Genomic DNA, 25829 nt, shown 5'->3' with positions numbered 1-25829 from the left:
CCCGGAGGGGGTCGCCGCGGTTCCCAGTGCCGGCGGCCTCGGCAGCCCAACTCCGCCGGGACGAGGGGCGCGGCGGGGCGGGGCGGGCGGCCGGGGAGGTGATCTCACTCCCCTCCCCCGCCTCCGCCAGCGCTCCCTCCCCCTCCCCTGCGCGCACGCCCGCCCCGCCCCGCCGCGCCCCGCCCCGCCCCGGCGCCGCGGCCGCCGCAGCATCAGCATCGCAGACGCGCTCGGGCGACGGGTCCGAGGCCGGCGAGTGCGGAGGCTGGGCGGGTAACCCGAGCGGCGGCCGCAGCGCAGGTAAGGCGGGCAGGCCTGCCCTCGCGCCCGGGCCGCGCCTGCAGCTCCCCGAGCCTCCCGTCCCAGCCCTGCCCCGGGGGCGAAAGCGGGGAGCCCCACCCGGACCAGCCCGCGGCCACCGGCGGAGCGGCCAGAGCCCCACCCAGGCCGGGCACCGGGCTCCGGGCCCCGCGGAGCGCAGCGGGGCAGGGAAAGGCGGCCGGGGGCCGGAGCCCGACAGGTGAAGAGTACCTGGGCGGCGCCCGAAATGACGACCCGGGGAGGGATGCTCTGGGGGAAGTCAGGCAGGGTCTGTGCGGGCTGGCGGGGGCTGAAGGTGGCACGTCCCTCCGGGTGTGTGAGTGGGTGAGAAGGGGAGCGCGGTGGGGCCGTGACCCCCATCCCCCCATCGGCCGCCGTGGGGTGTGGCCCGGGGCGTGGCTGCCCCCCTTCCCCAGTCCAGAGTCCTGTTTGGCCGAAAATCCAGCTACCAGCACGGTTGGGGGGAGGTCAGACTAGGCTGCCCCTGCAGTGGGGGGCAGGGGAAGAAACTGGGCTGGGCCCTGCCTGGCCCTCAGCCCCAAGGTGGGAAGGGGGGCTTTGTTCTCCTCCTCCTTTCTAAACCCCAGCCTGGACTCCCCGGGCTTACGCTCCCAGCCTGCACCAGGACCAGAGTCTCCTGCCCTGGAAGCGTGGGGTGCCCCTGGAGCCGCAGATTCTGCAGGCTCTTGTGGCCAAGAAAGGGCGCGCTGAAGTGAGGCTGGCCTGGGCACCCAGCAGGGTGCGGCTGCGCACATGAGTGTAGAAGGTGGGCCCAGTAGGTAGGGGGACGACGAAGGGAGGGCCTCAGCTCCTGGGGCCCTGCCTTGCCCACTGCAGGTCTTTCGTCCATTGCCAAGTCTCCCTGTCGCTGTCTGGTTAGGAGAGGGGTCTGCAATTCCTCTTTCCCCCTTCCTAGGGAAAATTTTGGGGGACTCTTGGTTGGCAGGGGTTGCAAAGAGCCCCTAGTACAACCTGCTGCCCCTACAGCGTATCTGGAGCCCAGCGCTTCGCTGCCTGTTTCAGGAAGGCAGGCCCAGGGCCATCTGCCCCGACTCAAGAAGTGGGGGGCCTGACACCCCCCTCTAAGTAGGTGCCCTGCTTCCAGTTAGCTCCACCCAGAGGCAGGGGCTTCTGGGCAGCTCGGTGCCATCTCTGCTGACTCACGTGGCCCGAGGGTGAATAAGCCAGAGTCACCCTTTCTTCCCAAGAACTTGTCCCCTGTGAGGTGGCTGGGACAGGGGGCGGCCTGGGCCCTGTCTCCTCTGACCAACTCCTTGCTGCAGGCGATGGGACTCAGACTGGCCTGGCCTCTCACCTGGCACAGCGCCCATGGGCCCCCTAGCTTTCGGGGGGCGCCTTAGCTAATCTGTGGCCACATGGCAAGTTCTTGTCAGTGCTGAGGCTGGGGACCCCCCAACCCGTCCCCGGCTCCTGGACACTTTCTTTGCTGCACCCTAGTCTCTCTCTTCGTGCTTATTTATGCGTGTGTGTCTGCGATCCCAAAAGTGATACATCTTATTGTGGTATGTTGAAATACACAAAAAAGAACAAAAGAAATTAAGGATCCTGGGTGATCGGTTCACCGAAGGAGAATCCCGCTCAGCACACCCCAGCCTCAGTCTCCCTGCTTTGCTACAACCCACTCCCAAGAGGCTCCTCCCCCAACGCCCAGCGCCCAGCCCCCTGCAAAGCTTGGAGCCGGCGCTTAGCGCGCAGTAAGGAGCTCCTCCCAGCCCAGGAGCTCAGTGGCCCACGGGGCGGGCAGTCATTCGCTGGGCAGCTGCGCTGCCAGGTGTCTGCCTGGACCAGGCTTGGGGCTACCTATGGAAAAGCCAGGAACAAACTGGACCAACACCGTCTTTGTCTTCAGGGGGTGTGGATTGGCTTTCTGTTTTCCTTTGTGACTATTCGCAGGGAAAGGGGAGGCCGGGATTGAGGTTGTGCCCCCATCAGCCTCTTGCCCTGCTGGGGCGGATGCTTTCCGCGGTGCGCACTCGGGCGAGGCCAGCTGGGGAGGGTGGGGGAGCAGCCCGTGTGCCACACCCACCATTGCCCAGCCCAGCGACATGGGACCCTCAGTCCTTTCCCCTCTTTGAGTCTCAGCCCTCTTGGTTATCACATGGGGCGTGGACTCGTTAATCTCCAAGGTCCCTTTCAAGGCAAACGGTCCCTGGTGCCAGTCTAAATGGCTGCAGCTGGACAGAACGTCTCCTGGGGCGCTCTTTCTGCCAGCGGGGCAAGTGGCCTTGCCTTGCCGGGCCTGCCTTCCGGAGAGTCAGGGCGAATGTGTGAGGGGAGCTTTCCCCCAACCCCTTCTTGGGGCAAAAGGTTGAAACAGGTCTGGAGTGAGATGGGGGGCTGCTTCCCGGGGGTGCCCTGGGCCTAGGAGGGGCCTGTTCTGGGGAGAATGGAGCAAAGGGGGGCCCTGGGCAAAGGCTGGCCAAGATGGGCATCCCAGCCAAGTGCCCTGCTCCACCAGGGCCCCCTCTGTGGGCGTGAGTGGCGACCCGGAGCGCCATCCCAGGGGCTCTGTCGCACCCTGTGATGCAGACCACTGGGCTGCTGTCTTTGCCCTGCCCCTCCTCTCATAATTGGGAAGGCTGGGTTGAGGTCCCTGGAGGGGGGGCTTTACCACCCCACCCCCCCAGTCTTTCTCCCTCCTGCTCGCTGACCTGGCCCGTCCTGGATGCCCCGGTCCTGCTTTCCCTGCCCTCGCCTTGCTCTCAGCTGCCTCTTTACACCTCCACTCCCACACTGTCACCTTTCTCCTCCCTGCTCTGTTGGAGTTTCGCACAGCACTGCCCTCCTCTCCTTCCCCTGCTTCTGCCTGCCCCACCCCTCCCTGGATGCCCTTGTCGCCATCTCCGCATTTCCCCTTTTGTCCATCTTCTCTCTCTGCAGCTCTCCCTGCCCTGATTCCTAAAGCCCAAGGTCGGCCTGGGCTCTGCACCTCAGCACGGGGGTGACCGCCACCCAGCACATGTCCCCTGGACTCTAGGCCTTTGGGTTGGGCCCAGACCTCCCGTGGGGGCCTCGTCTGACCTGGAAGGTGTACAGGGGGCACCTGGTGGCTACCAGCAGAGGACCCTGGGGGAGGCGGTTGGCGGTTAGCAAGGCCAGCCCACCTTCTCCCCAGATATCAACAGGATCTTTGTGGCTTCCTAGAGGCTGTGGTCTGAGAGAGGGAGGAGCCGGGGAGGGTCTGGACGGACTGCGAGTCTTTCCAGAAGCTTTTCTTTGTCCAGTGCCCCCCCACCCCCCCGTCCGAGGCCTCAGGCTATTGCCTACGCCCCCCCTCCATGTTCTCCCCAGGCCATGAAGCTGTGGGGGGAGGGCCTGGCCACTGTCCTGCCACCCGGCAGCTCACGCCAGCCCCTGGGATGACCTCGGATTGGGTGGAGCAGGAAGGCGCAGTGTCCTGGGCTTTGCGCGCTTGGCTCAGGGGCCCCGACGCTATGGGGCCCTTCTGAGCTGGGCCGTCTTCCTGCCAGTTTGATGGTGGAGCTTGAAGGGAGGTGATGAGTCCCCGGGAGCCACGCTTCCCTCTGAAGTGTTCAGAGCCAGGCAGATTGGGGGGTTTGCGCGGGGCGGCTTTGGGTGTGGGAGTGTGTGCATGGCGTCCCGTGTTCCTATTCGCACGTGTGGGCATTAGCCATCTGGTTGCGTGTGTGTGTGTGTGTGTGTGTGTGTGTGCTGGTGAGAGTGTGCGCACACAGATCCTCCTGTGCTCGCACTGGTCCTGTGCTGGGAAGGGGCGGGGCTGCTGGTGGTGACTGCGGAGGCCGCAGTGTCTCCCTGTAAGACTGTGGGGCTTCCCGCTGAGGGGGGTGCCCTCTGGCCCTTCCCCTGACCGCCTGCGTTCATGCCTTAGGAATGCTGAAGCCCAGGGAACAACAGAGGCTCCATTGTCCATTCCCAGGCTTCCTGTGCCCCCTCTGCTCTTTAACCCTTTGGAATGGGGAGCCCCAAGGCGGCTGGAGGGGCCTGGCAGTGTCTGAGCTTTTCCAGGCGCCCCCTGCCCCCCTCACTTGGGCCAGGTGTCCCAGGGCCGGCAGGGCTGAGCAGCTCCGGGTGGGCCTCGGGCTGGGCCCCTCCCACCTCTCTGTTTGCCTGACACCTTCCCTCCCCCGAACTGCCTTCCTTCCCTCCTCTGGGTCCTGGGGCAAGCCCTGCTGGCCCATAGGAGCCGACATATGTCGCCCCCTCTTGCCGGGCCCCTGAAGCCCCCGCTGGTGCCAGGTTCACTTCTCAGATCTTGTTCTAAGCGCACTTTGCAGAGCTGGAAGGAGGGCTTAGAGGGGGTGAAAGGGCACAGTTGTTAGGCCGTGGGCGTCAATTTCCCCAACCGCGCATGGGCAGCTTGGCTACAGTGCTTGCATTCTAGGGGCCTGGGAGGCCGGAGATTTGGCCCCTGCTTCACTGGAGCTCAGTTTTCCCTTCTGCACGGGAAGGGAGTCCATGCTGTGCCTAAGGTCTGTCTGGAGAGAGGGGCCTCCCAGGTAGCCAAGTGCTCTTTGTGAGGGGGCCCTGGAGCCTTTGGTTTTTTTTTTTTTTTTTTTTTGAGCCTTTGGTTTTGAGAAAGGAGTCAGAGCGACCCAAGATTCTGCACAGCCAGGGAGGGGGGCAAGAAACCCAGGCTATCCTGGAGCTGTTTGCCTTCTCTTGTGCAGAGTCCTTGGGGGCGTTGAGGGATAGGGTGGTTCCTGCCCTGCGCTGAGGCGTGATGTGGGTCACATCCTACTTCCGCGTGGCCTCCTCCCAAGATTCCCCTGCATTTGCCTTCCATCTGCCTAGCAAAGAGGCCCTTCCCCAGGGGGCAGGCCGGCCTGGAGCCCACCCTTGCCCAGGCCCTGGCCCTCTGCGGACGCAAGCAGAGTTGTCTTAGGCGGCTTTGGGTGCCTCCACCCCACCCAGAACCCCGTACCTGCTGAGCACCAGTGCCACCTCTGTGACCTTGGACATGGTGCTCCGGTTCTGGGCCTCAGTTTCCTCAATTGTAAAATGGGGATAATGATACTGCTCCGTCCCCAGGGTAATTTTAAGGATTCAACGAGTAATGCGTGTAGGGGTGTTTAGAAGAGTCCCTGGTGTGCGGTAAGTGCTATCCGCGAATTCAGTTAATAAAATAGGGAAGGGGGGCGGAATGTCTGTCTGGCTGCCGATGGTGAGATACCCCCTTGCTTTCTCAATGGAGGCTGTCTGTTCTCCCCTCTCCCACAAAGGGTTAACCTCTGGCCCGCCCCTTCCTTATCCTGTAAGGAGAATGGTCCATTACAGGTGAGCTGCCGTTGCCTTGGAGACCGCAGCCTTAACGGGGCTGAGGGTGCGCTCTCCCTTAGGGAGGGGCGGGGCAGAGAGCACCAAGGACTAAGCAGCCGTCCTCGAGGGCTTCCGGGGCCCCCGGGTACATTTGGGGGCTCCCACCCAGCAGCCTCTTTTATGTATTATCTAAATAACCCATTAGGCTGCGGCAAGCTTTCCCCCATCTCTGCCAGTGGAGGGAGCTGGCTCCATCTCCATGGAAACCCGCCAGCCACAGCCTGGGGGGGCGCGTGAGGAGGAGCCTTAAAGGAACACAGTGCCTGGGGTGTAGATGACACCCACACCCTCATATACACCCTGCTGAGGGGACAGCCCAGGCGTAGGTGCCCCCAAGTGCCCCCACAAGCCTACAAGTACGTGGACCTGGCACTCACACTCAGACCATCTCACATACCAGGGCTGAGCCCCCAGCGCTGCCCCCACTCGGAACAGACGGGCTGGGCTACCTGCCTGTGACTTATCCTTGGGCAGGTGCATTTCTCTCAGGTGGGAGGGACAGAGAGGACTCCAGGCAGGACCTGGCAGCCGGTGGGCCTGTGTGCAGCGAGCACGCACAGGGCACCCTTGGAGGTTCCCAGGGTGTGTGTGTGCACAGAGAAAAAAGCAGCCATCCCAGGTCTCAGCCTGGCTCCACAACCTCCCAAGTGTCCCCCAGCCCCCGGTCAGAGGACGGAGGCCAGAGGAGAGGACTGGCCGTGGGACCCAGGGCTGGCGCTCTCCTAGGGTCCCACTGAGCCCCTCCCTGCTGGCTCTGCCACCTCAGAGCCCGCCACGCCCTTTCTCCTTCCCTGCCCCCGGGAGTGTGCACGAGGCCTCCGGAGAGGATGGGTACTCAGCCTGCCTTGGTCGTTTCCTCCCCCAGCACGTGGGCACTCACGGTTGTGCCGGCCCATGGACGCATCGGCACCCCGTCAGCCAGGCGGCTGCTCTCTCCATGCCAACAGCAATCTTGGAGGGAGTCACTGGGGTCCTCTGGGTGCTTCTCCCTCCTCCCCTGTGGGGATCCCCAGCTGCTCCCTGAGGGCTGGCCAGCAGTGGCTTTGCTCATCTTGTCTATAACCGTCTCCTTGCCCTAGTGCCACAAGTGGCCAGGGCCGTGCTGCTCTGTATGTGTGTCTGTGGTCCTGGCTCGCAGCTTCTCTGCCTCCTGCTTGTCTCCAGTCCAACCTCAGCTCCAAGCCCAAGAAGCCCACCTCCCCTGACTTAGGTCCTCCTCTCCTCCTTTCCTGTCTCTTGCCTGGCACACCCCCCAGGGACAAGGATGCCGAGGAAGCGCCACTGGGTTTGCGCGTAGGTGTGCACACGCGCGTGTGCACACCCCCCCCTCCGCCCCCCTGCCCCCAGTCTTCTTCCTCTTTCGGCCATTTCTCATCAGTGCTTTCTGCAGCTGTCTCATCCTTTGTGCTCCTTTCCTCTCTTCTCTTCCTTTCCCCGCTGCCTGGGTCTCTGTTTCTGGATTTCTCCATCGTGGTTGCTGTGGTGGTCCAGCATCCGTCTTTGTCTCCCGTTCCCTGCCCTCCCTCCCCCAGCCCTACTTCTCTGTCTCTCCTGCTCCCTCCTGCCTCTTTCTCACCCTGTCTGTCACCCTTCAGTCCTCCCCAGCCTGCCCCCGCTTTGCAGACATGGCCGTGGCTCCATCTGTACACCAGCTTGTGGAACACTCCCCCGCCTCCTTTGCCCCTAGAGGTGCCGATGGGGGGTGGGGGCCTGCCGAGCTGGCAACCTGAGCTGCTTGCTCTGTAGTTGCCTGAGGAATGGGGAGAGATCCGAGAGCCGGCAGGCAGCAGTGGGACGGGAGGAGGCAGAGCCCCTCCCAGCTGTCAGGGGCCTCTCCGCCTCTGAGTGCCTGGGAAGGCGGTGAGCTGGGTGGCAAATACCAGGGACTAAAAGAGGTTGGGTGTGAGACTGTGGGGTGTTGGGATGGGGCAGAGAATGGGGACCAGGGGCTTTGGCAGTATCATATATCCCCTGCATATACACTGGGGTACACAAGCCAAACCCAATTCTGGGAACCTAGTTTGGGGACAAACAGCCATCATCATTCCAGCCAAGGGAGTGCTCTGGTCTCCTCTCATCCGCCTTTGAGATTCTCTCTCGTTTCTCTCCCCTCCCCCTCCTAAGACCAGAGCGCTCAGAGCTCCCAAGGCTGCCTTTGATCACCTGCCCTCTGATCTGAGTCTCCTACTGCTTCCTACAGGCCTTGAAGGCGAGGCCGAGGCTGCATGGGGCCCACCCTGCTCGCACTGGCTTTGTGGAGGAAGGTGGGGGCAGAACAGGTCCGCTGTTGCCCCTCCTTTCTGGGCCCCAGCTTGGCTCCTGCAAGTTGGGAATTGGCCACGCCTTTGCCACTTCTTACCCTCCGAGTCATTCTCTTGACCTTCAGCCTGTCCACGTTGACCCACGCTGGTGCTTCTCCCCCTCCCCCTCCAGCTTTGGGTCTAATCTAATTGCTATTCTCCGCCGTCCATTTTCCCTGCCCAGTCCCCAGGCCGTCTGCTGAATTCACCCTTCTCGGGTCACCTTACACAAAACCAATATGTGGCTTCTGGTTGCCTCCTGACACACTGGATGTCTTAGCATGGCGTTCCAGGCCTCCCCACCCACCCCTTCAGCATTCTGGCTGAGGCTTGGCCCGCGCTTTGATAAGGTCCTGGCTGGGCACGGCGAGGATGCCCGGGATGGACTTGGTGAAGGCATCCAGGCCCAGGCCCCAGCCTCCAAGCTCTTGCCCTTCTTGCACTTTTACCACTGTCTCTTTCTCACACCTCTTCCTGTTTGCAGTCAAAACGGTCTGTCTTCTTGGGAGTGTCTTCTCTTCTAGTCATTGGCAGAGAAGCCCCCTCCCCCGGGCCCTCAGTCGCTGGGGCTTCTTGCATGCAGGTGGGATGTGCATATAGCTGGCATCACTTGGGCTTGCGGTGGACACATCTATCAGTTGAGCCCTGAAGACTCAGACAAAGACCCAGAAGGTGGGCTTGCCAGACACTCGAGATGTCAGAAACACTGTCCCAGAGCTTCTCCTGACCCCTGCTCCGACCCTGGCCTGGAGCATCTGGAAGGGGAGAGGCCACAGTCGCTTCTATTGTCCCCCCAGGAGCCTGAGGGACAGCAGGGAGGTGCTTTCCTCCTTGCCTCCCTCCTGCCACTTTTTGAGGGCAGGCTTCCTTTTCCTCAACCTGTTCTGTGAAATGCAGCCTTCTTGGGCCCCTTTCCTTCTTTCTCTGTTCCCACTTCCCAAGTCCCCCTTGCCCCTCACCAGCGTTTTAGGCCTGAACAGCACCCAGGGATCAGTTGGCTCTGAAACCCACAGCAATGAGACGGTGATGAGTTCTTCTCTGCATATGTGCGCAGGCATGCTTGTGTGTGCAAACAGAGATAGCAGACATGAGGATTCATCCCCCAGAGATACAGACACACGAGACACACATATACTTCTGCGTGCACACACCCACTCATGAGTGCATCCCCCTTCGTGAGAAGATGAAGATGGACACACACAGCCACAAAGATACTGATGTGCATATTTGGCTACATGCAGACCCACATCCCCACTCATGCCCGTAGGCATCTGCTGGCTGGGATGTTGAGTCACACACGAGGATGACATGCACAGAGCAGCCTGTGGCATGCCCAGGGGAGCTGATCGGGGCAACAAGTTGGTGCTGGAGAGGCAGCTGGCGGAGGAGGCACAGACAGAGAGTAGGAAGGGGATGAAAGGCAAACTGGAGCCCCAGCCTCTGCTGTCTCTTGCAGGTTGCCTTCTCCAAGGTGGGGGGGAGGGAGGGATGGAGGAGCCGGACAGCCGGGGGCGGGGCTGGGGGCGGGGCCAGGAGCCCAGGCTCGCCCAGATGTTAGTCACTAACATCCGTCCGTTCTCTCTCCTCCCTTACCTTTCCCTTCCCTCCTCCCCTCTCGCAGTGTCCCCACCCCCGGCTCCCTCCCCAAGCCGCCCACCAGCCCCCTTCCCTCTGGCCGGAGCTTGAGCCGAGCCCGGCCGGCTTTTGCCGCGCCGAGCCGCCGGCGCCGCCGGGAAGATGGCCGTGGCGCTGCGGTACTTGTGGCCTCTCCTCCTGTGCAGCCCCTGCCTGCTCATCCAGATCCCCGAGGAATGTGAGTAACCGGAGGGAGCCTCGGCGCCTCCCTTCACCGCCGCGCTGGGCTTCTCTTTATCTTCTACCTCTTCACCTTCTCCCGGTTCCGGCCCCTCACCCCTCCTTTCCTGGGCATGGAGTGGGCAAGAGGTACCCAGGACGTTGAGTACCTCTGGAAAAGACAGGGTGGAAGACTCGGGGTATCTCAGTACCACGGACAGGGACCAGAGGTGAGGGAGGGCTGGTGAGATTTCAGCACCACGGACAGCGGGCCAGGCCCTGGACCCTCCTCCTCCCGGCCTCCGCGCTCTCCTTCGGCCCGCCCCACCCCCTCCTCCAAGGATGGGGCGGGCAGGTGAATGGGGCCATCCCCAGTCCTCGGCTAGCTCGATCTAGCCTCGCTCCGGCTTCTGGCTTGGGTAATCCTATCTTGGGCCCTTGGTAGCCCTTTCTGTGAACTGAGACAGGAACAGACCCCTTAGCCTTCTGGGTCCTCGCGATTTGATGTGTAGTTACTTGGTGGGGCTGGGGGTGGGGCTGTTGGAGTATTACCTTTGGGGGGGGGGTCACGGGTAGGTGCGTGGGTGTTGGGGAGTGTGGCTGGAGGGTTGTGACTGAACGAACATGAGTATTTGTGCGTGCTTGTGAGTTGGCCAGACGTTATTTTTGTCTGGATGTATTTGTAGATGCATGTGATGTAATGGACTCAGTGTGGGTATTCCCGAGTGTGAGCTTGATTTCCTATATGGGTAAGTCCGTGAGTCAGTATAACCGTTACTTACTGGTCACATTTGTGAGGGTCTGTAGGTATTTGACTGTTAACATTGGATTGTAGTGGGTCGTGTGTGCATGTGAGTACCTGTGTGTGTGTGGAATGTGTGTTACTGTGACGATGTTTTCTCCTGAAAACACACCGTTGTAAGTGGCTGTTGGGCTTGGGTGAGGGGCAGTCTCCTCGGTACCTCCACTCCCTTCCCCCCTCACCTTTCGACCTTTGTCTCTGAGCCTGGACCTATAGGAGGCCAGCATCACTGAGAGAGGAGCCCTGGGCTGAACGTGGGGACTGTCCATGCCAGGAATGGGACAGGGGCTGAGGGAGGTGGGTTTGGAAAGCACGTAGCACTGGGGGACAGTGAGGGTTTGGACGAGGTGGAGAGGGGCTGATGGGAAGAAAGGCCGGGGATGTCTCCGGGGATGCACCTCCGTAGGTGCGTGCACTCGCGCCCATGCCACTCCCCCCGCTGCAGATGCACACGAACAAGCACGTGGGGAGACGCAGACGAGCCACCTGTACCCACCCAGGCACAGAGACTCCGAGGGGCACACAGTGAGAAGTTTAGACACAAAGGAACACAGTCATGCACACAAACACAGAAGTGGGTGTGCAACACAAAATTGTACACTGGATGCAAGCCGGGACACAGCCTCCAGATGTACTCCAGCGAGACACACCCGTGTACAGACGCATGAGCGGATGCTCACAGAGTCACTGCAGCTCAGCCCGCAGCATCCACACACGTGCCCAGACTCCCACCTTCCACATTCCCACACACGTGCTTTCCTCCCCCCGTCCTTCTCCTCTCAGTCGCTGCCAGGCCTTGCCCTGAGCGTCCGCCTGCCCTGCTATACCTGTGGGCGGAGGCGCAGGGAGAATTTGGAGAAAGGAGCACGGCGAGTCTGAGGCTGCCCTGGGCACCGGCGGGCGGCCTGGTGCCTCCCTGTTGGAAACTGTCCTCCAGCTGTCTCCCTCCCCGGCCACTCCAGGCCCCTTTGTCTCCTTCCCTGCTTTCCCTATCCTGTCGTCCCACTCTCTGGCTCTGGCTCTTGGGCTGCCTGCACTGGCCCCTTCCCAGCGCAGGGCCCTCTCCGCAGTGTCCCCAGGGAGCCCCTTCTTCTCTCCTGGGGGCCCTTACACTGAGGTCTTCAGCAGAGACAAAGCTTTCAGAGGCAGCCCACTGCTCTCCACCCTTCCCTCCCCTCTCTCCCCTCCTCACAGCCACCCTGGCCAGTGCTGGGCTGAGTCCAGCGGCACTGGGGGCCGTAGCTCTGGCCTCAGCTCCAGGGAGCTTGGTGGCGGGCTGAGAGGAAGGAAGGGGAGAAAATGAGGGCTGGCGCCGGCCCTGCAGGCAATGGATACTCAGATTCAGCAGGGCCTTTGGGAGGGTTTGGAGGGGAGGGGGCAGCTGGGCTCTGAAGACTGGGCCTGGGTAATTGAAAACACTGAGCTGTGCTAATTGGATTAGGAGGGAAGCGGGCTGGAGCAGGGGAGGGCGCCCTGGCTGAGGACTGTCTGCCTCCCAGCCTTCTGAGGCATCCTGCGTGGGGTGGGGGTCAGTTCTGCAGGCCCTGCCAGGAAGATTCAAGGGTCTGTTCAAAGCACACTCTTTGCTAAAGTCGCGGATTTCTTTCTCCCTGCGTGCTGGAGCCGAGGCCTGGCTCCCCCTGGGCACTGACCCAGCCCGGGACTGGTGATGCGAGCTGTGTCCCCTCTTTCCACCGGCACGTGTCCCCACGTTACACCTCCTCTCCCGGCCTCCCCTCCCCCAGGGGTGTCTTCCCCGCGCACTTACTTCTTCCCCTGCCAGGGCCCCCTGCTGGGGCGGCATGTCAGCTTTTCTCTCCCTCTCTCCCTTGCTGCCTGGATTTCTCAGATGAAGGACACCACGGTAAGTTGCGGGGAGGGTGGGAGTGTTTCCCAGAAGGCCAAGGAGAGAGGAAAAGAGGGGGTGTCGGCGCGTCCCTCCCCCTCTCCTGCACATGCTCAGCTCTCCCTGTGTGCCGTGTCCCCTGCGCGGGTTGCAGTCTTTTCTGGTTCTTGGGTCCCATGCTGGAGGCCTGGAGGCCGCATCAGCCTCCCTCCTGTCTCCTGGGGTGCCTGGGGGACACGTTTGTTCTGTGTCCGCGGGGTTTCCTGCCTCCCCTTCCCTCTGGTCCCCTCTCTCCCTGTGAGGGGTTTGCCCTTTTGGCTTTCTGTCTGTGTCTGTGGCTGTGGCTGTGGCTGTGTCTGTCCTTGTCTCTCTTTTCTTTCTTTCACACTCTTTGCCCTCCTCTTTGGCTCCATCTCTCCCCTCTGGTTTCTTTCTTTGTAAACCTTTAGTGCCGTCTTCTCTCTATTCTGTCTCCTTCCGCATTCGCCCCAGCAGCTTTGGGCCGAGCTTCTTCCTCCTCTCCCCGCAACCCCATGGCCGCGGGGCCTATAAGGCTCCAGACCCTGCTTCCCTCACCACCACTGTCCCCATCCTGTCCCCAGCGATGGAGCCCCCTGTCATCACGGAACAGTCTCCACGGCGCGTGGTCGTGTTCCCCACAGATGATATCAGCCTCAAGTGTGAGGCCAGCGGCAAACCCCAAGTGCAGTGAGTGACCTTCACCCTCTAAGCCCTGGGGTTGACCACTGACTTTATCTCCAGCCCTCGTGTCTCCCAAGGCCTCCCAACTGCTGGGTGCACACACCCCAGATCTCCCTCGTCACCCTTGGTCCTCGCCCTGCCCCAGCCCATCCCCGGGACCGCTGGCGGCTTGCAGCCTTGCCTTGGCCTGTGCCAGCCGCGGTCCTGGGTTCCCGGCCTCAGGCCTCTGAGCCTTTTTCTGCCCGCAGGTTCCGCTGGACTCGGGACGGCGTCCTCTTCAAACCCAAGGAGGAGCCGGGTGTGACCGTGAACCAGGCCCCCCACTCTGGCTCCTTCACCATCACGGGCAACAACAGCAACTTCGCCCAGAGTTTTCAGGGCACCTATCGCTGCTTTGCCAGCAACAAGCTGGGCACCGCCATGTCCCACGAGATCCAGCTCATGGCCGAGGGTGCGAGGCGCTGCAGGGACCGGGGAGGGCCTGGGGCACATGAGAAGGTCCCCAAACAGGCCTGGGGAGTGCGCGTGAGAGTCCAGCCTCAGCTGGCTGTTAAGTGTGCCCGTAGCCGCATCCTCCTTCCCTGCCTTGTACTTTCTCCGTTCCTCCTGGTCGGCTCCATCTCCCCTTCCCTCTCTTCTTCCGTGCTCTACGCCCTCTTGGCCTCGGGGGCCTGCCGCCTGGGGGATGCGCGTGGGCTTGGGCTTGTTGACCGACTGAGTGGGTGGAGGATTGAGCCTGTCTGAGCCACTACCTGGGCTTTGGCCTCCGCCCCGTCCATATCCCCGAATTACCATCTCCTCTCTACCACTCTCGGTCACCTCCTTCCGCCTCCCCCATCGCTCTGTCTCCTCTCCCGCTGCTTTCCGCCTCTCACCTGGCCCCTCCAGCTCCCTCCTTCCTGCTCTCCGGCTCTGTCTTTATCTGTGTCGCCCTTTCCCTGGGGTTTTCCCTCTGCATTCCATCCTCCCTGAGCTTTCTGCCTCCTGAGCTTGCACTCCTCTCCCCTCTCTGCCCCTCCAGTTACCTTGGGAACCGTTGCCATGGTTTCTGTGTCAGGATGATGGAAGGGTCTGTGACTCCAGCATCCCTCCGCAGCTCCCCTCCCCCCACCGCTGCACCTCAGCCTTCCCCCACCCGCCCTCATCCTGTCCTCCTGGTGGGAGCTGAGAATTGTGGAGAGTTAACCCTTCGCAGCCATCCGGCCTCCTGCCCGTCCTCTCCTCTGCATGGAGTGCCCGGTCTCTGCCTTGAGCCCAAAAAGGACCCAGAGTCTGCCTGCTTTACGTGAACTTCCTCACGGCCTGGCCCTCTGACCCACCCCCTTGGCTATCCCTCCTCCTTTCCCCTGCTCTGCCTTGGCCGGGAGGAGACTTGAGACCCACAGTGCCAGTCTCTCTGTCCCTTCTAGGTACCCCCAAGTGGCCAAAGGAGACAGTGAGACCCGTCGAGGCGGAGGAAGGGGAGTCGGTGGTTCTGCCTTGCCACCCGCCCCCCAGTGCAGAGCCGCTCCGCATCTACTGGATGAACAGCAGTGGGTGCCCACGAGGGGCCGCTGCCTGGGGGCGGGAGGGTGTCAGTGGGTGTGATTCCTGGATGGGGGTCCTGACCTCTGCCTCCTTGCCTCCCCCACCCCCCAGAGATCTTGCACATCAAGCAGGATGAGCGGGTGACCATGGGGCAGAACGGCAACCTCTACTTCGCCAATGTGCTTACCTCGGACAACCACTCGGACTACATCTGCCATGCCCACTTCCCTGGCACCCGGACCATCATTCAAAAGGAACCCATTGACCTCCGGGTCAAGGCCAGTGAGTCCCAAAGGCCCTACTGCTCTCTCACCTTCAGTCAGGCCACCCCGGCATTCCTCGAAGACAGCTTGGCCCAGACGCCTCCCCGGGTGGTGAGGGCGAGGAGGAAAGTGCAGCCCTGGGGGCTTGCTGGGGTGTCCAGATCACCGGGCCCGGGAGCGTCATGGGCGGAGGGAAGAGTCAGCCGCGCCGCAGTCAGCTCTGTGTCCTCACAGCCAACAGCATGATGGACAGGAAGCCGCGCCTGCTCTTCCCCACCGACGCCAGCACCCACCTGGTGGCCCTGCAGGGGCAGCCGCTGGCCCTGGAGTGCATCGCCGAGGGCTTGTGAGTCTGCGCCCCCTGCGAGGGGAGGGGCGGGGCGGGGCGGGGCAGAGCCTCTGCCGGGGCAGGGCCGAGTGGCCTGGTCCTCTCTCCCCTGTGCTCTCTCCTTGGCCTCCGTGCGCCGCGGCCCCGGGCAGCCCCACGCCCACCATCAAATGGCTGCGCCCGAGCGGCCCCATGCCGGCTGACCGAGTCGCCTACCAGAGCCACAACAAGACCCTGCAGCTGCTGAACGTGGGGGAGGAGGACGACGGCGAGTACCGCTGCCTGGCTGAGAACCCCCTGGGCAGTGACCAGCATGCCTACTACGTCACTGTGGAGGGTACGGTGCCTCTGCCGGCTCCTCCCATTCAGGCTGCCCAGAATGCAGCACTCACCGTCTCGGGGGTGGGCAGGGTCTGGGCCAGGGCCAAGAGCTGGCTGCAGGCTGCGGGCTCAGGGCGGCTCTCCCTTTCCTCGCAGCTGCCCCGTACTGGCTACACAAGCCCCAGAGCCATCTGTACGGGCCGGGAGAGACTGCCCGCCTGGACTGCCAAGTGCAGGGCAGGCCCCAACCAGAGGTCACCTGGAGAATCAATGGGATCCCTGTGGAGGGTGAGCAGGGCCTCGGGCAGGGACAGGGAGTGAGCTCGGGGAGCCCTGGGGACGGCGGGGACGAGCAGCGGCCTTGGCGTGGCTCACTGCTCTGGCCCTGGGCCCGCGGGCCACCTCTGCACACACAGAACTGGCCAAGGACCAGAAGTACCGGATCCACCATGGAGCCCTGGTCCTGAGCAACGTGCAGCCCAGTGACACGATGGTGGCCCAGTGTGAGGCCCGAAACCGGCACGGGCTCCTGCTGACCAATGCCTACATTTATGTGGTTGGTGAGTGCCAGCCAGCTGGACCCAGCCGCCGCCGCCTCTTTGCCTCGTAGCCCCCAGTCCGTCCCTGCAGCCCACCAGGCAGGGCCACCACGCTGACTCAGCCCACAGCTGCTCCCTTTCTCCTCGCGGTGGGGATCATGGGGGAGAGGCAGGCTCTTTGTCGGTATTTCCAGGTGAAGAAGCAGCCTCAGGTCACTGAGCAGAGGCTCACCCTGGCCAGGGTGTGCCCGAGGCCAGCCTAGCGGCTCCTCTCCCAGAGTCTTGGGGAAGACTAGGGGGCTAGGCCTGGGGGGCTTTTGGGAAGAGGTAGACTGTCAGGGGGACCTCAAATAATTGGTACGACATGGGTGGCTGGGACGGGAGGCGCATCTGAGGCGGAGGGGCTGGCGTGTCCTAAGGCCGAGAGAGGCTCAGCTTGGCGCGGGCCAGAGCCAGGTGCCGGCAAGCAAGATGGGCAGGGCTCTCGGGGGCCTGAGAACGCCTGGAAGTCACTGGCAGCTTCCAGAGGCTGCGAGCCCTCCTGGGAGAAGCTGCCCCGCCAGCCCCTGCACGTGCCTCCTGATCGCGCGTGGGCGCCCGCCCGACCCTCAGTCCTGCTACGTCTCCTCCCTCAGAGCTGCCGGCCAAGATCCTGACCCCAGACAACGAGACGTACATGGCGGTCCAGGGCAGCACCGCCTACCTTCTGTGTAAGGCCTTCGGAGCCCCTGTGCCCAGCGTCCAGTGGTGAGTGCCCCAACCCCAGCGGGGGGCACCATCTTCTGGCCCAGGGAACCAGGGAGGACCGGGGGGCCCAGCCCACTGGCATCTGAGCCAGGCCTGCCCTGCTCGCACCAGGCTGGACAGGGAAGGAAAGACGGTGCTTCAGGACGAGCGCTTCTTCCCCTACACCAACGGGACCCTGGGCATCCGAGACCTCCAGGCCAATGACACCGGCCACTACTTCTGCCAGGCTGCCAATGACCAAAACAACGTGACCATTGTGGCTAACCTGCAGGTCAAAGGTCCGATGTGGTCAGCAGCCCCTCCAGGAGGGGGGTCAGGGTCTCTGGGGGACCCCGGAGTGACCTTCCCCTCCCGTCATTGCCCTCAGATGCCACTCAGATCACGCAGGGGCCCCGCAGCGCGATCGAGAAGAAAGGCTCGCGAGTGACGTTCACGTGCCAGGCCTCCTTTGACCCCTCCTTGCAGCACAGCATCACCTGGCGCGGGGATGGTCGCGACCTCCAGGAGCTTGGGGACAGTGACAAGTGCGGGCCCAGCCCCAACCTGGGCTCGGTGGAAGGGGGAAGAGTGGGAAAGGCAGGACGTCCAGACCTCCTGGCCTCATCCATGGGGGGTGGGGTGCCCCGCTTTGAGGGGGAAGGTTCTGGCAGGAGAGGGAAGCGGGGCGAGCAGAGCGCAGGCGGCAGGGAGTAGCGGGTCCGCCGGGAGCAGAAGAACACGCGTGCCCCCCACCCCCGCCAGGTACTTCATAGAGGACGGGCGCCTGGTCATCCACAGCCTGGACTACAGCGACCAGGGCAACTACAGCTGCGTGGCCAGCACCAAGCTGGACGCGGTGGAGAGCAGGGCAGGGCTCCTGGTGGTGGGTGAGTCCCGCACGGTATGAGGCTCGCGGCCCGGGTTTACAGTGCAGGGCGCTTTCGGGCCGGGGGGTGGGGCGGCCGGCTTGTGAGTGGGCCCGAGATCCACCCTCTGTGGCCCTCAGGGAGCCCCGGCCCCGTGCCTCAGCTGGAGCTGTCTGACCGCCACCTGCTGAAGCAGAGCGAGGTGCGCCTGTCCTGGAGCCCCGCTGACGACCACAACGCCCCCATTGAGAGTAAGAGGCCCCCAGCGTGGCGCCCCACTGGCCCTCCCTCCTGGCGGGCCCACCCTCCTCCCAGAGCTGCGGCTCCGTGGCCGCCCAGCTCACTGAAGCGCGCACCTGTGTTCGGGGCTCCAGCTTGCTCGCGGGAGCCCGAGGACACCAGTTGCCTGGGGCCCCCTCTCCCTTCCTCAGGGAGGGCCAGACTTTGCCGCCCCATCACCGCTCCCCCACTGGCCACACGCCGATTACTCCACTTCTTGGCAGAGTATGACATTGAATTCGAGGACAAGGAGATGGCGCCTGAGAAGTGGCACAGTCTGGGCAAGGTGCCCGGGAACCAGACCTCCACCACCCTCAAGCTGTCGCCTTATGTCCACTACACCTTTAGAGTTACTGCCATCAACAAATACGGCCCCGGGGAGCCCAGCCCAGCCTCGGAGACTGTGCTCACTCCAGAAGCAGGTGAGCACCTGGGAGGGGCCTCAGGCACCGGGCCCCCTGGGCTCTGCAAGGAGAGTCTAGAGAAATGACTGTGCCCAAGCTCCTCTGCTTCCAGGGCCAGAACGGCTCATTGCTTCCTTGGTCCTGGGCCTTCACGGCCTCAGCAGGAGCCCCACAGCGTTGATGTGTTAACACATTACTTTGCAGCCCCGGAGAAGAACCCCGTGGACGTGAAGGGGGAAGGAAACGAGACCAACAACATGGTCATCACTTGGAAGGTGAGGCGGCCCCTGGGCTGAGCTCACCCCCAGACAGAAGACCGGGACCCAGATGTTGCAGCTCCCCCTGGCTGTCCTAAGGACCAGGGACCTGAGGCTGGGCTGGGGAGTGGGTCAGAGGTCGGGGAACGGGGCTCTTGGCCAACCAGCTCCCTTTCTGCTCTCCCGCTCCAGCCGCTCCGGTGGATGGACTGGAATGCCCCCCAGGTTCAGTATCGCGTGCAGTGGCGCCCTCAGAAGACACAGGGGGCCTGGCAGGAACAGATCGTGAGCGACCCCTTCCTGGTGGTGTCCAACACTTCCACCTTTGTGCCCTATGAGATCAAGGTCCAGGCCGTCAACAGCCAGGGCAAGGGCCCGGAGCCCCAGATCACCATCGGCTACTCTGGGGAGGATTGTGAGTATTGGGCTGGCCCCGCCCACACCCGGGGGTGGAGCCTGCGTGCGCCGGCATGGCCCACTCCCCGCCCATCCCTCAGGGATCCGCCCAGGTGCCCAGCTCCTACCTCTTAATATACAGCGTAGTGCATTTCCTAAGAGTAAGGATGTTTCCTTACATGACCAAAGTGCCGTTATGAAAATCCAGAAAGAAACTCACCGTCAGCAAGTTGGCATCTATAACTTTGCATCTATCTGGGTGGCAGCCGATACCCCCGTGGTATGGACCAGTGGTGTCTTCACCCCGGTCCAGGGTCCCATTCGGGATCCTGCATGGGGTCTGGGTATCCTGCTTCTGTCCGTTCCTTGAATGTAGAGCGTTACCAGATGTTAAGCTTGGTCATCCAGTCAAGGTCTTTTCTAGTTACTACTCAGCGTAGTTACCGTCTTCTCTCGCGACTAATAAACAGTCTGCAGGGAGAGACCCTGAGACCATGCGAACGCCCTACTCATCAAACTGCCCGCGCCTCGTATCGCATCCAGAGCCGCCATCCCCCTGCGGGAGGGCGGGGTTCTGGGCTGGCCGCAGGATGCCACAGGCCCTCATCCGTGTCATTGGCCGTTTCCAGACCCCCAGGCAAGCCCTGAGCTGGAAGGCATCAAGATCCTCAATTCGAGCACGGTGCTGGTTAGGTGGTGGCCTGTGGACCCAGCCCAGGTCAAGGGCCACCTCCGGGGATACAATGTAAGAGTCCGAGGCGTAGGGGCTGGGGAGATCCCCGGGGTGAGGGGTGAGGCTACCAGGAGTGACAAGGTTGGGGGCGGGCTTCTGCCAGCTGCTCTCCCGGAAGTCCTCAGGTTGGAAGGAAGGCTCCCCTGGGAGGGCAGTGGGGAACACGTGCCCCAGGGTCACTGGCAGAGGCCTTCTGCCCTTTCGGGGTCTCCTGTCCGCCTGCAGGTGACGTACTGGTGGGAGGGCAGTCAGAGGAAGCACAGCAAGAGGCACGTCCACAGAGGCCACGTGGTGGTGCCTGCCAACAGCACCAGCGCCATCCTGGGAGGCCTGCGGCCCTACAGCTCCTACCATCTGGAGGTGCAGGCCTTTAACGGCCGGGGACTGGGGCCCGCCAGCGAGATGACCTTCAGCACCCCCGAGGGAGGTGAGCGTTGCGCCCTGCACCCCTGCCCCGCCCTCCCCCCACCCGGGTTGCCAGGGCGACGACCTGCCGCTGGTCTCCGTGCCCCACAGTACCTGGACACCCCGAGGCGTTGCACCTGGAGTGCCAGTCGGACACCAGCCTGCTGCTGCACTGGCAGCCCCCGCTCAGCCACAACGGCGTGCTCACGGGCTACGTGCTCTCCTACCAACCTCGTACGTGTGTCGTGGGCCCGGAGCTTCGGCCCAGCCCGGCTGGGAGGTGGAGGGGAGCCGGCGGGTGGGCGGTGCTGGCGGCCAAAGCCGACTCCTCGCCTGTCCTCGCAGTGGATGATGGGGGCAAAGAGCAGTTGTCCTTCGACCTCCCGGACCCTGAGCTGCGAATGCACAACCTGACGAACCTCAGCCCCCACCTGCGGTACCGCTTCCAGCTCCAGGCCACAACGAAGGAGGGCCCTGGAGAGGCAATCGTGCGGGAAGGAGGCACCATGGCCTTATCTGGTGAGCTGGAGGGGGCCGAGGCGGGGGGCTAGGCAGCCGGGCCCACGAGGGCGGCCCGGGGGCTGCCTCGAGGTCCCACATCCCCCTCTCAATCCCCAGGGACCCCGGATTTTGGCAACATCTCGGCCATGGCTGGCGAGAATTACAGCGTGGTCTCCTGGGTCCCCAAGGAGGGCCAGTGCAACTTCGGGTTCCAGATCTGGTTCAAAGCCCTGGGGGGTGAGCGCAAAAGGGGACCCTGTGGTAGGGGGTAAGGGGGCTCAGGGCCCAGAGGGGCTGCGGGGGGGCGTGGAGCCAGGGTGCTGCCGGGCCCTTCCGTTCACCCCTGCTGCCCTCTCACCCCTACAGATGAGAAGCTGGGCGCTCATCTCCCGCCGCAGTACGTCAGCTACAACCAGAGCTCCTACACGCAGTGGGACCTGCAGCCTGACACCGACTACGAGATCCACTTGCTCAAGGAGAGGGTTCTCCTGCACCAGATGGCCGTGAAGACCAACGGCACTGGTAAGGGAGCCTCGGGCACTGACTGGTCAGCCTCCCTCCGTCCCCGGCCAGGCTACAGCCACCTCAGGCCCCAGGCCACGGCTCGGCTCTTCCTCCCAGTACCTGGGTGCCCCTCGGCCCAGGATGGAGAAGTCTGGGTCCCTGGAACGATCCCTTTTTGTATCCTCTGTTTGAACTGTTGCCAGGGCAACCACTTTTGCAGAAGGTCCTCCTCCCTGTCCCGCAGAGGGTCCCCCGCAAGCCTCAGCTCCAAGCACGCTTCGCCCCAGCTTATCGCTCCTCCCGGGCCCTCTGGCGTCCATGGGCCTGGCCCTCACCTGCCCTTGTCCGGTCCCCGGGGGTGGAGGGGTCGGGAGCGGACCAATGGAACTAGAGGCTCAGAGGGAAGCCCGCGCACAAGGCTGGGAACGGGTTGGGGGGGGGGGCGGGCTCAGGCGGTGGGTCTGCAGCGCCCGGGACCCAGCATCTTACCCCGGGCCTGGGCTCGTTCTCCTTCCCACTGTCCCTGCCAGGCCGAGTGAGACTGCCTCCCGCCGGCTTTGCCACGGAGGGCTGGTTCATCGGCTTCGTCAGCGCCATCATCGTCCTGCTTCTCATCCTCCTCATCCTTTGCGTTATCAAGCGCAGCAAGGGTGGCAAGTACTCGGGTAACTCCTGACCCCAGGGCTCAGGGAGGGTGGTCGCCGAGGGCCCCCGTCATCCCTCCTGCGAGTTCTCCTTGGTCCCGGGAGCCCCTGGCGGGATGGGGTGGGCGTGTTGGGGGCAGGCAGGAGGCCTAAGGGGAGTTTCTGCGCACACCGGGGCGCGTGGTAGCCAGGCCCACGGGGGGCGAGCAGTTCACCCTTGAAGGCTTGTCGGTTCCTGAGAGCCGCTGAAACAGGGTGCTGTCAGCGTTCAGGGCCCAGAGGGACAGCCTCGCCTGCGTCCCCGCCTGGGGCGAGGCCCATTGCCCGGTGGAGGTTGGGCGGGAGGAGAAGCTGGGCCCTCTCTGTGTCTGCAGTGAAGGACAAGGAAGACACCCAGGCGGACTCGGAGGCCCGGCCCATGAAGGACGAAGCCTTCGGCGAGTACAGGTGAGCTGGGCGGGGGCAGGCGCCGACGGGCCGCCCAGCTGCTCACTTTCAGGCCTGACCCCGTCTCTCTCTCTCTCCTTCGTGCTGCGGGGTGCCGGCAGGTCCCTGGAGAGGTAAGGCAGGGCGGGCGGGGAGATGCTGTTAGACTGCAGGGCCGGGGGCCTCCCATGGCCGCCGTGTGCCCGGGAGTGCCACTGGCCCCTGCTTGCCAGGCCTCTGCGCTCCCCCGGCTCTCCGGCCCGGCAGCTCCCTATTTCAGGGAGAAGCCAACGCTGACACTCAGCTCCCGGGCCTGCCTGTCCCCATCCCAGCTGCCACTCTCTGGGCTCTGCCAGGGCCACAGCGGTACAGGTACCCCTGCCCATCTCGTCTGCAGATGGGAGCCAGGCCCCGCGAGCCCCCCACCTCCCCCAGGATCCAGGGCATGCCCAAGCCTCGCCCCACTCGTGCTATGCATGCCACCTGCCCTCCCGGCAGTGTGTCCAGGCTGAGGGCCTCTGCCCCAATACATTCAGAGCACACGGAAGACGGAAGACGGAAGACGGAAGACGAGCGGAACCCAGGCCCCTGGGGCTCTGCCCCGCCCCCAGCCAGGCCTCCTCTGCAGGCCAGCACCTGCCAGCTCCTGCTGGGCACTGCTGGGCAGCCTCCCACTCCCTTCTGTCCTCCCCCTGCAGTGACAACGAGGAGAAGGCCTTTGGCAGCAGCCAGCCATCCCTCAACGGAGACATCAAGCCCCTGGGCAGTGACGACAGCCTGGCCGACTACGGGGGCAGCGTGGACGTGCAGTTCAACGAGGACGGCTCCTTCATCGGCCAGTACAGTGGCAAGAAGGAGAAGGAGGCGGCGGGAGGCAACGACAGCTCAGGGGCCGCCTCCCCCATCAACCCTGCGGGGACCCTGGAGTAGCAGGGTCCAGCCAGCCCAGGGCCAGGCCGCAGCCGACTCAGAGGCCAAGACCCGCCGTCCGAGGCCTGTGCTGGGTCCCTGACCTTGGGACTGAGGCCCCTCCCTCTCTTCACCAGGCGGCGGCCCGGCCCTCTGATCCTGAGCCCGAGGGAGGCTTAAGTCGGGGGCAGAGAAGAGGAACTCACTGCCTCTAATCCCCTTCTGACTGCCTGGTCCCCACTTGATTGCCAAAACCCAGCTGCACCCCTTCTTGGGCACACACTGCTTTACTCCAGCTCGGGGGCCAATCACCCACACATCAGGAGCCTTCAGGTGCTGCCTCGCCGGTCTTTGGGCAGAGAGAGGCTGTGGTCAGGGCAGAGGAAGCGGGGATGCTGCCTGGTGGGGTCTCCTCAGGGCCACGGCTGACACCTGCACCCCCAGCCATTCCTTGGCCAGCCTGGCTGGGACAGGGGACAGAACACAGTGTCCCCACCATCTGCTCCCTTTTCTTTGCCATCTCTGCTCCAACTGGGATGGGAGCTGGGCAGGCTGGCCGTGGGTGCAGAGGAGGCCATCTGGAGAGCCCAGAGTCCCACCTGCCGGTGTCGCACTCGGCCCGGCCCACCCCACCCTGCGGCCGGCTTTCAGGAGTTCCATACACATGCTGCCTTTGGTACCCGCCAGTGGCCTCCGTCACTGCCCAGGTGCGGGGCATCCAAGTGGCCTCCGTCACTGCCCAGGTGCGGGGCAGGCACACCTCCTCCCCCCGACCCTGGCCTCTCCCAGCCTCCACCGCACCCCAGGACCCCTTAGCGACCCCCCGCCCCCGCCCCCAGTCTGAACAGTTCCCTTCCTCAGCCTCCCCCAGCCCCACCTTGGGATGTAAATACACCGTGACTTTGAAAGTTTGCACCCATGCCCTTTCCCCATATGCCACTAGCGTGTAGGCAGATGTCTGAGTCTCTAGGTGGTTTCTAGGTTTTATAGCAATTAGCTTTGATGATCCCATCCCAGGAAAAATAAAAACAGACAAAAAAAAAAAAAAAAAGGAAAGATTGGTTCTCCCAGCTCTGCTGTGCTCCCGCCCAGCAGCCACCATCTCCCCATATGCCTTTGCTTGGTCTGTGGATGAGCCCTTTACAAAAAGCAAAAGTATATATATATATGTACATAAATATCAGAATTATAAAAGGCAAATAAAAACCTGGAAACAAAGAGGAGCTGCTGTCATTTTACCGAACACCCTGTCCCCTAACCTGTTCCACGCTGCGGTCCACCTGCCCCGCCAGGCCCGGCTCTCCGCCCCCTGGGGCCCTGCTGCCTGCTTCCCGTTCCCACTGGCCTCCAGGGGAGCTGAGCTCTAGGCTGTCACCACGGTTTCGCGCCCCAGGGGAGTAATGCTCCCTGGGCTGCCCAGCCCTCTAAAGCAGTAAAGCGTGCTTTAAACCAGTGACCAAAAACCGCAAGTGGACCCACAGGGACAGCCAGCCTACCCTGCGGATCTCTGCGTCGGTTCACTCCCTGGCTTTCCCAGGCCGGATTCACGCACCGCTCCCCAGCCCCTGGCCTCTGCACTCAGCCGAGGCCTTGGTTTCATCTTTAGCCGAGCCACTAGAAACCACCAGAAGAGGCCGTCTTTGCCCATGTTCACACCATCAAATCTGTCCCCTCCCCCCACCCCCTGCCCAACCCCAGCCCCAGCCCCAGCCCCAGACCTGAACGCTCTGTCCTCCGGCCCCTGTGAGTGAGCCGAAGTCTGAGGTCAGCCCATCACCCAGGCACTGGGTCCCGCCCCACCAGGACCCATCAACGACTGTTCTCCTGCTATGCCTTCCTTGCCTTTTTTTTTTTTTTTTTTTTTTCCGGTACGCGGGCCTCTCACTGCTGTGGCCTCTCCTGTTGCAGAGCACAGGCTCCGGACGCGCAGGCTCAGCGGCCACGGCTCACGGGCCCAGCCGCTCCGCGGCATGTGGGATCTTCCCGGACCAGGGCACGAACCCGCCTCCCCTGCATCGGCAGGCGGACTCTCAACCACTGCGCCACCAGGGAAGCCCACCTTGCCTTTTCTGTATCTCTAATTTTTCTGTCCCTGTTGATCAGTCCACGGGCAAACATGCTGTAACAGCCTCCACCACTAAAAACACCCACTACTAACACCACGGCCCCCTCCAGCTCTTGTCCGGCTTCTCTGCCCCTATTGACTGCACCGCCCCTCAAGAGCTGTCTACGCTCCTCAGCCCCACTTAAGCTCCACCTGTAGCAGCATCTGTCTTCTTGTTACACAACAGTAGAATTTCGCTCAGCTGAAGATACATCTCCCAGACTCCTTTGCATCTAGGTAGGGCCAGAGGAATGTGAGTGCAGGGGCAACCTCTGGGCTGTGCCCTTAAAGAAGCACCGTGTGCCTTTCTCTGCCCGGCTCCATCTCCCCAGCCTGGGAGGAGAGCCATCCTGCACCGCTGAATGGAGGATATGGCAGAGCAGCAACGTAAAAGGAGCCTGGGGTCCTGCTGAGCTGGAGCTGCCGTGTCTGCCCTGGGCTGCCTCCTTGTTTTTAAGAGCAATTTTAGGTTTACAGAAAAACTGAGCAGAGAGTAGAGAGCTCCCCCAGAGTCCCTCAGTCCCGCCCCTCAGCAGTTTCCCTCATTATTCACGTCTTAACATTTGTTACAAGTGATGATCCGGTAGTGATTCGTTTTCATTAACGGAAGTCC

General features: G+C 63.0%; 1 protein-coding gene across 4 annotated transcripts; it reads left to right on the top strand.

The window, feature by feature from the left end:
• The first annotated feature begins 190 nt into the window (after positions 1-190).
• Positions 191-24168, top strand: L1CAM (L1 cell adhesion molecule). Of its 4 annotated transcripts, XM_029241017.1 has the most exons (29): positions 200-300; positions 9208-9396; positions 9562-9753; positions 12985-13090; positions 13333-13535; positions 14494-14616; positions 14723-14893; positions 15109-15220; positions 15355-15539; positions 15680-15811; positions 15940-16083; positions 16698-16809; positions 16921-17087; positions 17177-17333; positions 17551-17675; positions 17795-17905; positions 18158-18355; positions 18542-18612; positions 18787-19009; positions 19620-19735; positions 19949-20150; positions 20240-20362; positions 20474-20647; positions 20747-20866; positions 20996-21151; positions 21664-21798; positions 22152-22224; positions 22326-22337; positions 22902-24168. In XM_029241017.1, exons 3-29 carry the CDS (start codon positions 9678-9680, stop codon positions 23131-23133), a joined length of 3759 nt encoding a protein of 1252 aa, XP_029096850.1. In that variant the 5' UTR covers positions 200-300; positions 9208-9396; positions 9562-9677; the 3' UTR covers positions 23134-24168. The 4 variants fall into 4 exon arrangements, with proteins under 4 accessions (XP_029096852.1, XP_029096850.1, XP_029096853.1 ...); XM_029241019.1 differs by lacking the exon at positions 9208-9396 and having other exon boundaries at positions 191-300; XM_029241020.1 differs by lacking the exon at positions 22326-22337.
• The last annotated feature ends 1661 nt before the right edge of the window (positions 24169-25829 follow it).

This window comes from Monodon monoceros, unplaced genomic scaffold (genome assembly GCF_005190385.1).
Source record: "Monodon monoceros isolate NGI ecotype Baffin Bay Population unplaced genomic scaffold, NGI_Narwhal_1 Super_Scaffold_22, whole genome shotgun sequence".
NCBI classification, from domain to species: Eukaryota; Metazoa; Chordata; class Mammalia; order Artiodactyla; family Monodontidae; genus Monodon; species Monodon monoceros.
This window is presented reverse-complemented; position numbering and strand designations above follow the sequence as displayed.

Bases quoted from the DNA above. Each gene is read 5' to 3' on its own strand.
- L1CAM (XM_029241019.1), top strand. From the start codon at position 9,678: ATGGCCGTGGCGCTGCGGTACTTGTGGCCTCTCCTCCTGTGCAGCCCC. The intron at 15,540-15,679 runs GTACGGTGCCTC...CTTTCCTCGCAG, and splicing joins CTACTACGTCACTGTGGAGG to CTGCCCCGTACTGGCTACAC. The intron at 16,810-16,920 runs GTGAGTGCCCCA...TGCTCGCACCAG, and splicing joins CCTGTGCCCAGCGTCCAGTG to GCTGGACAGGGAAGGAAAGA.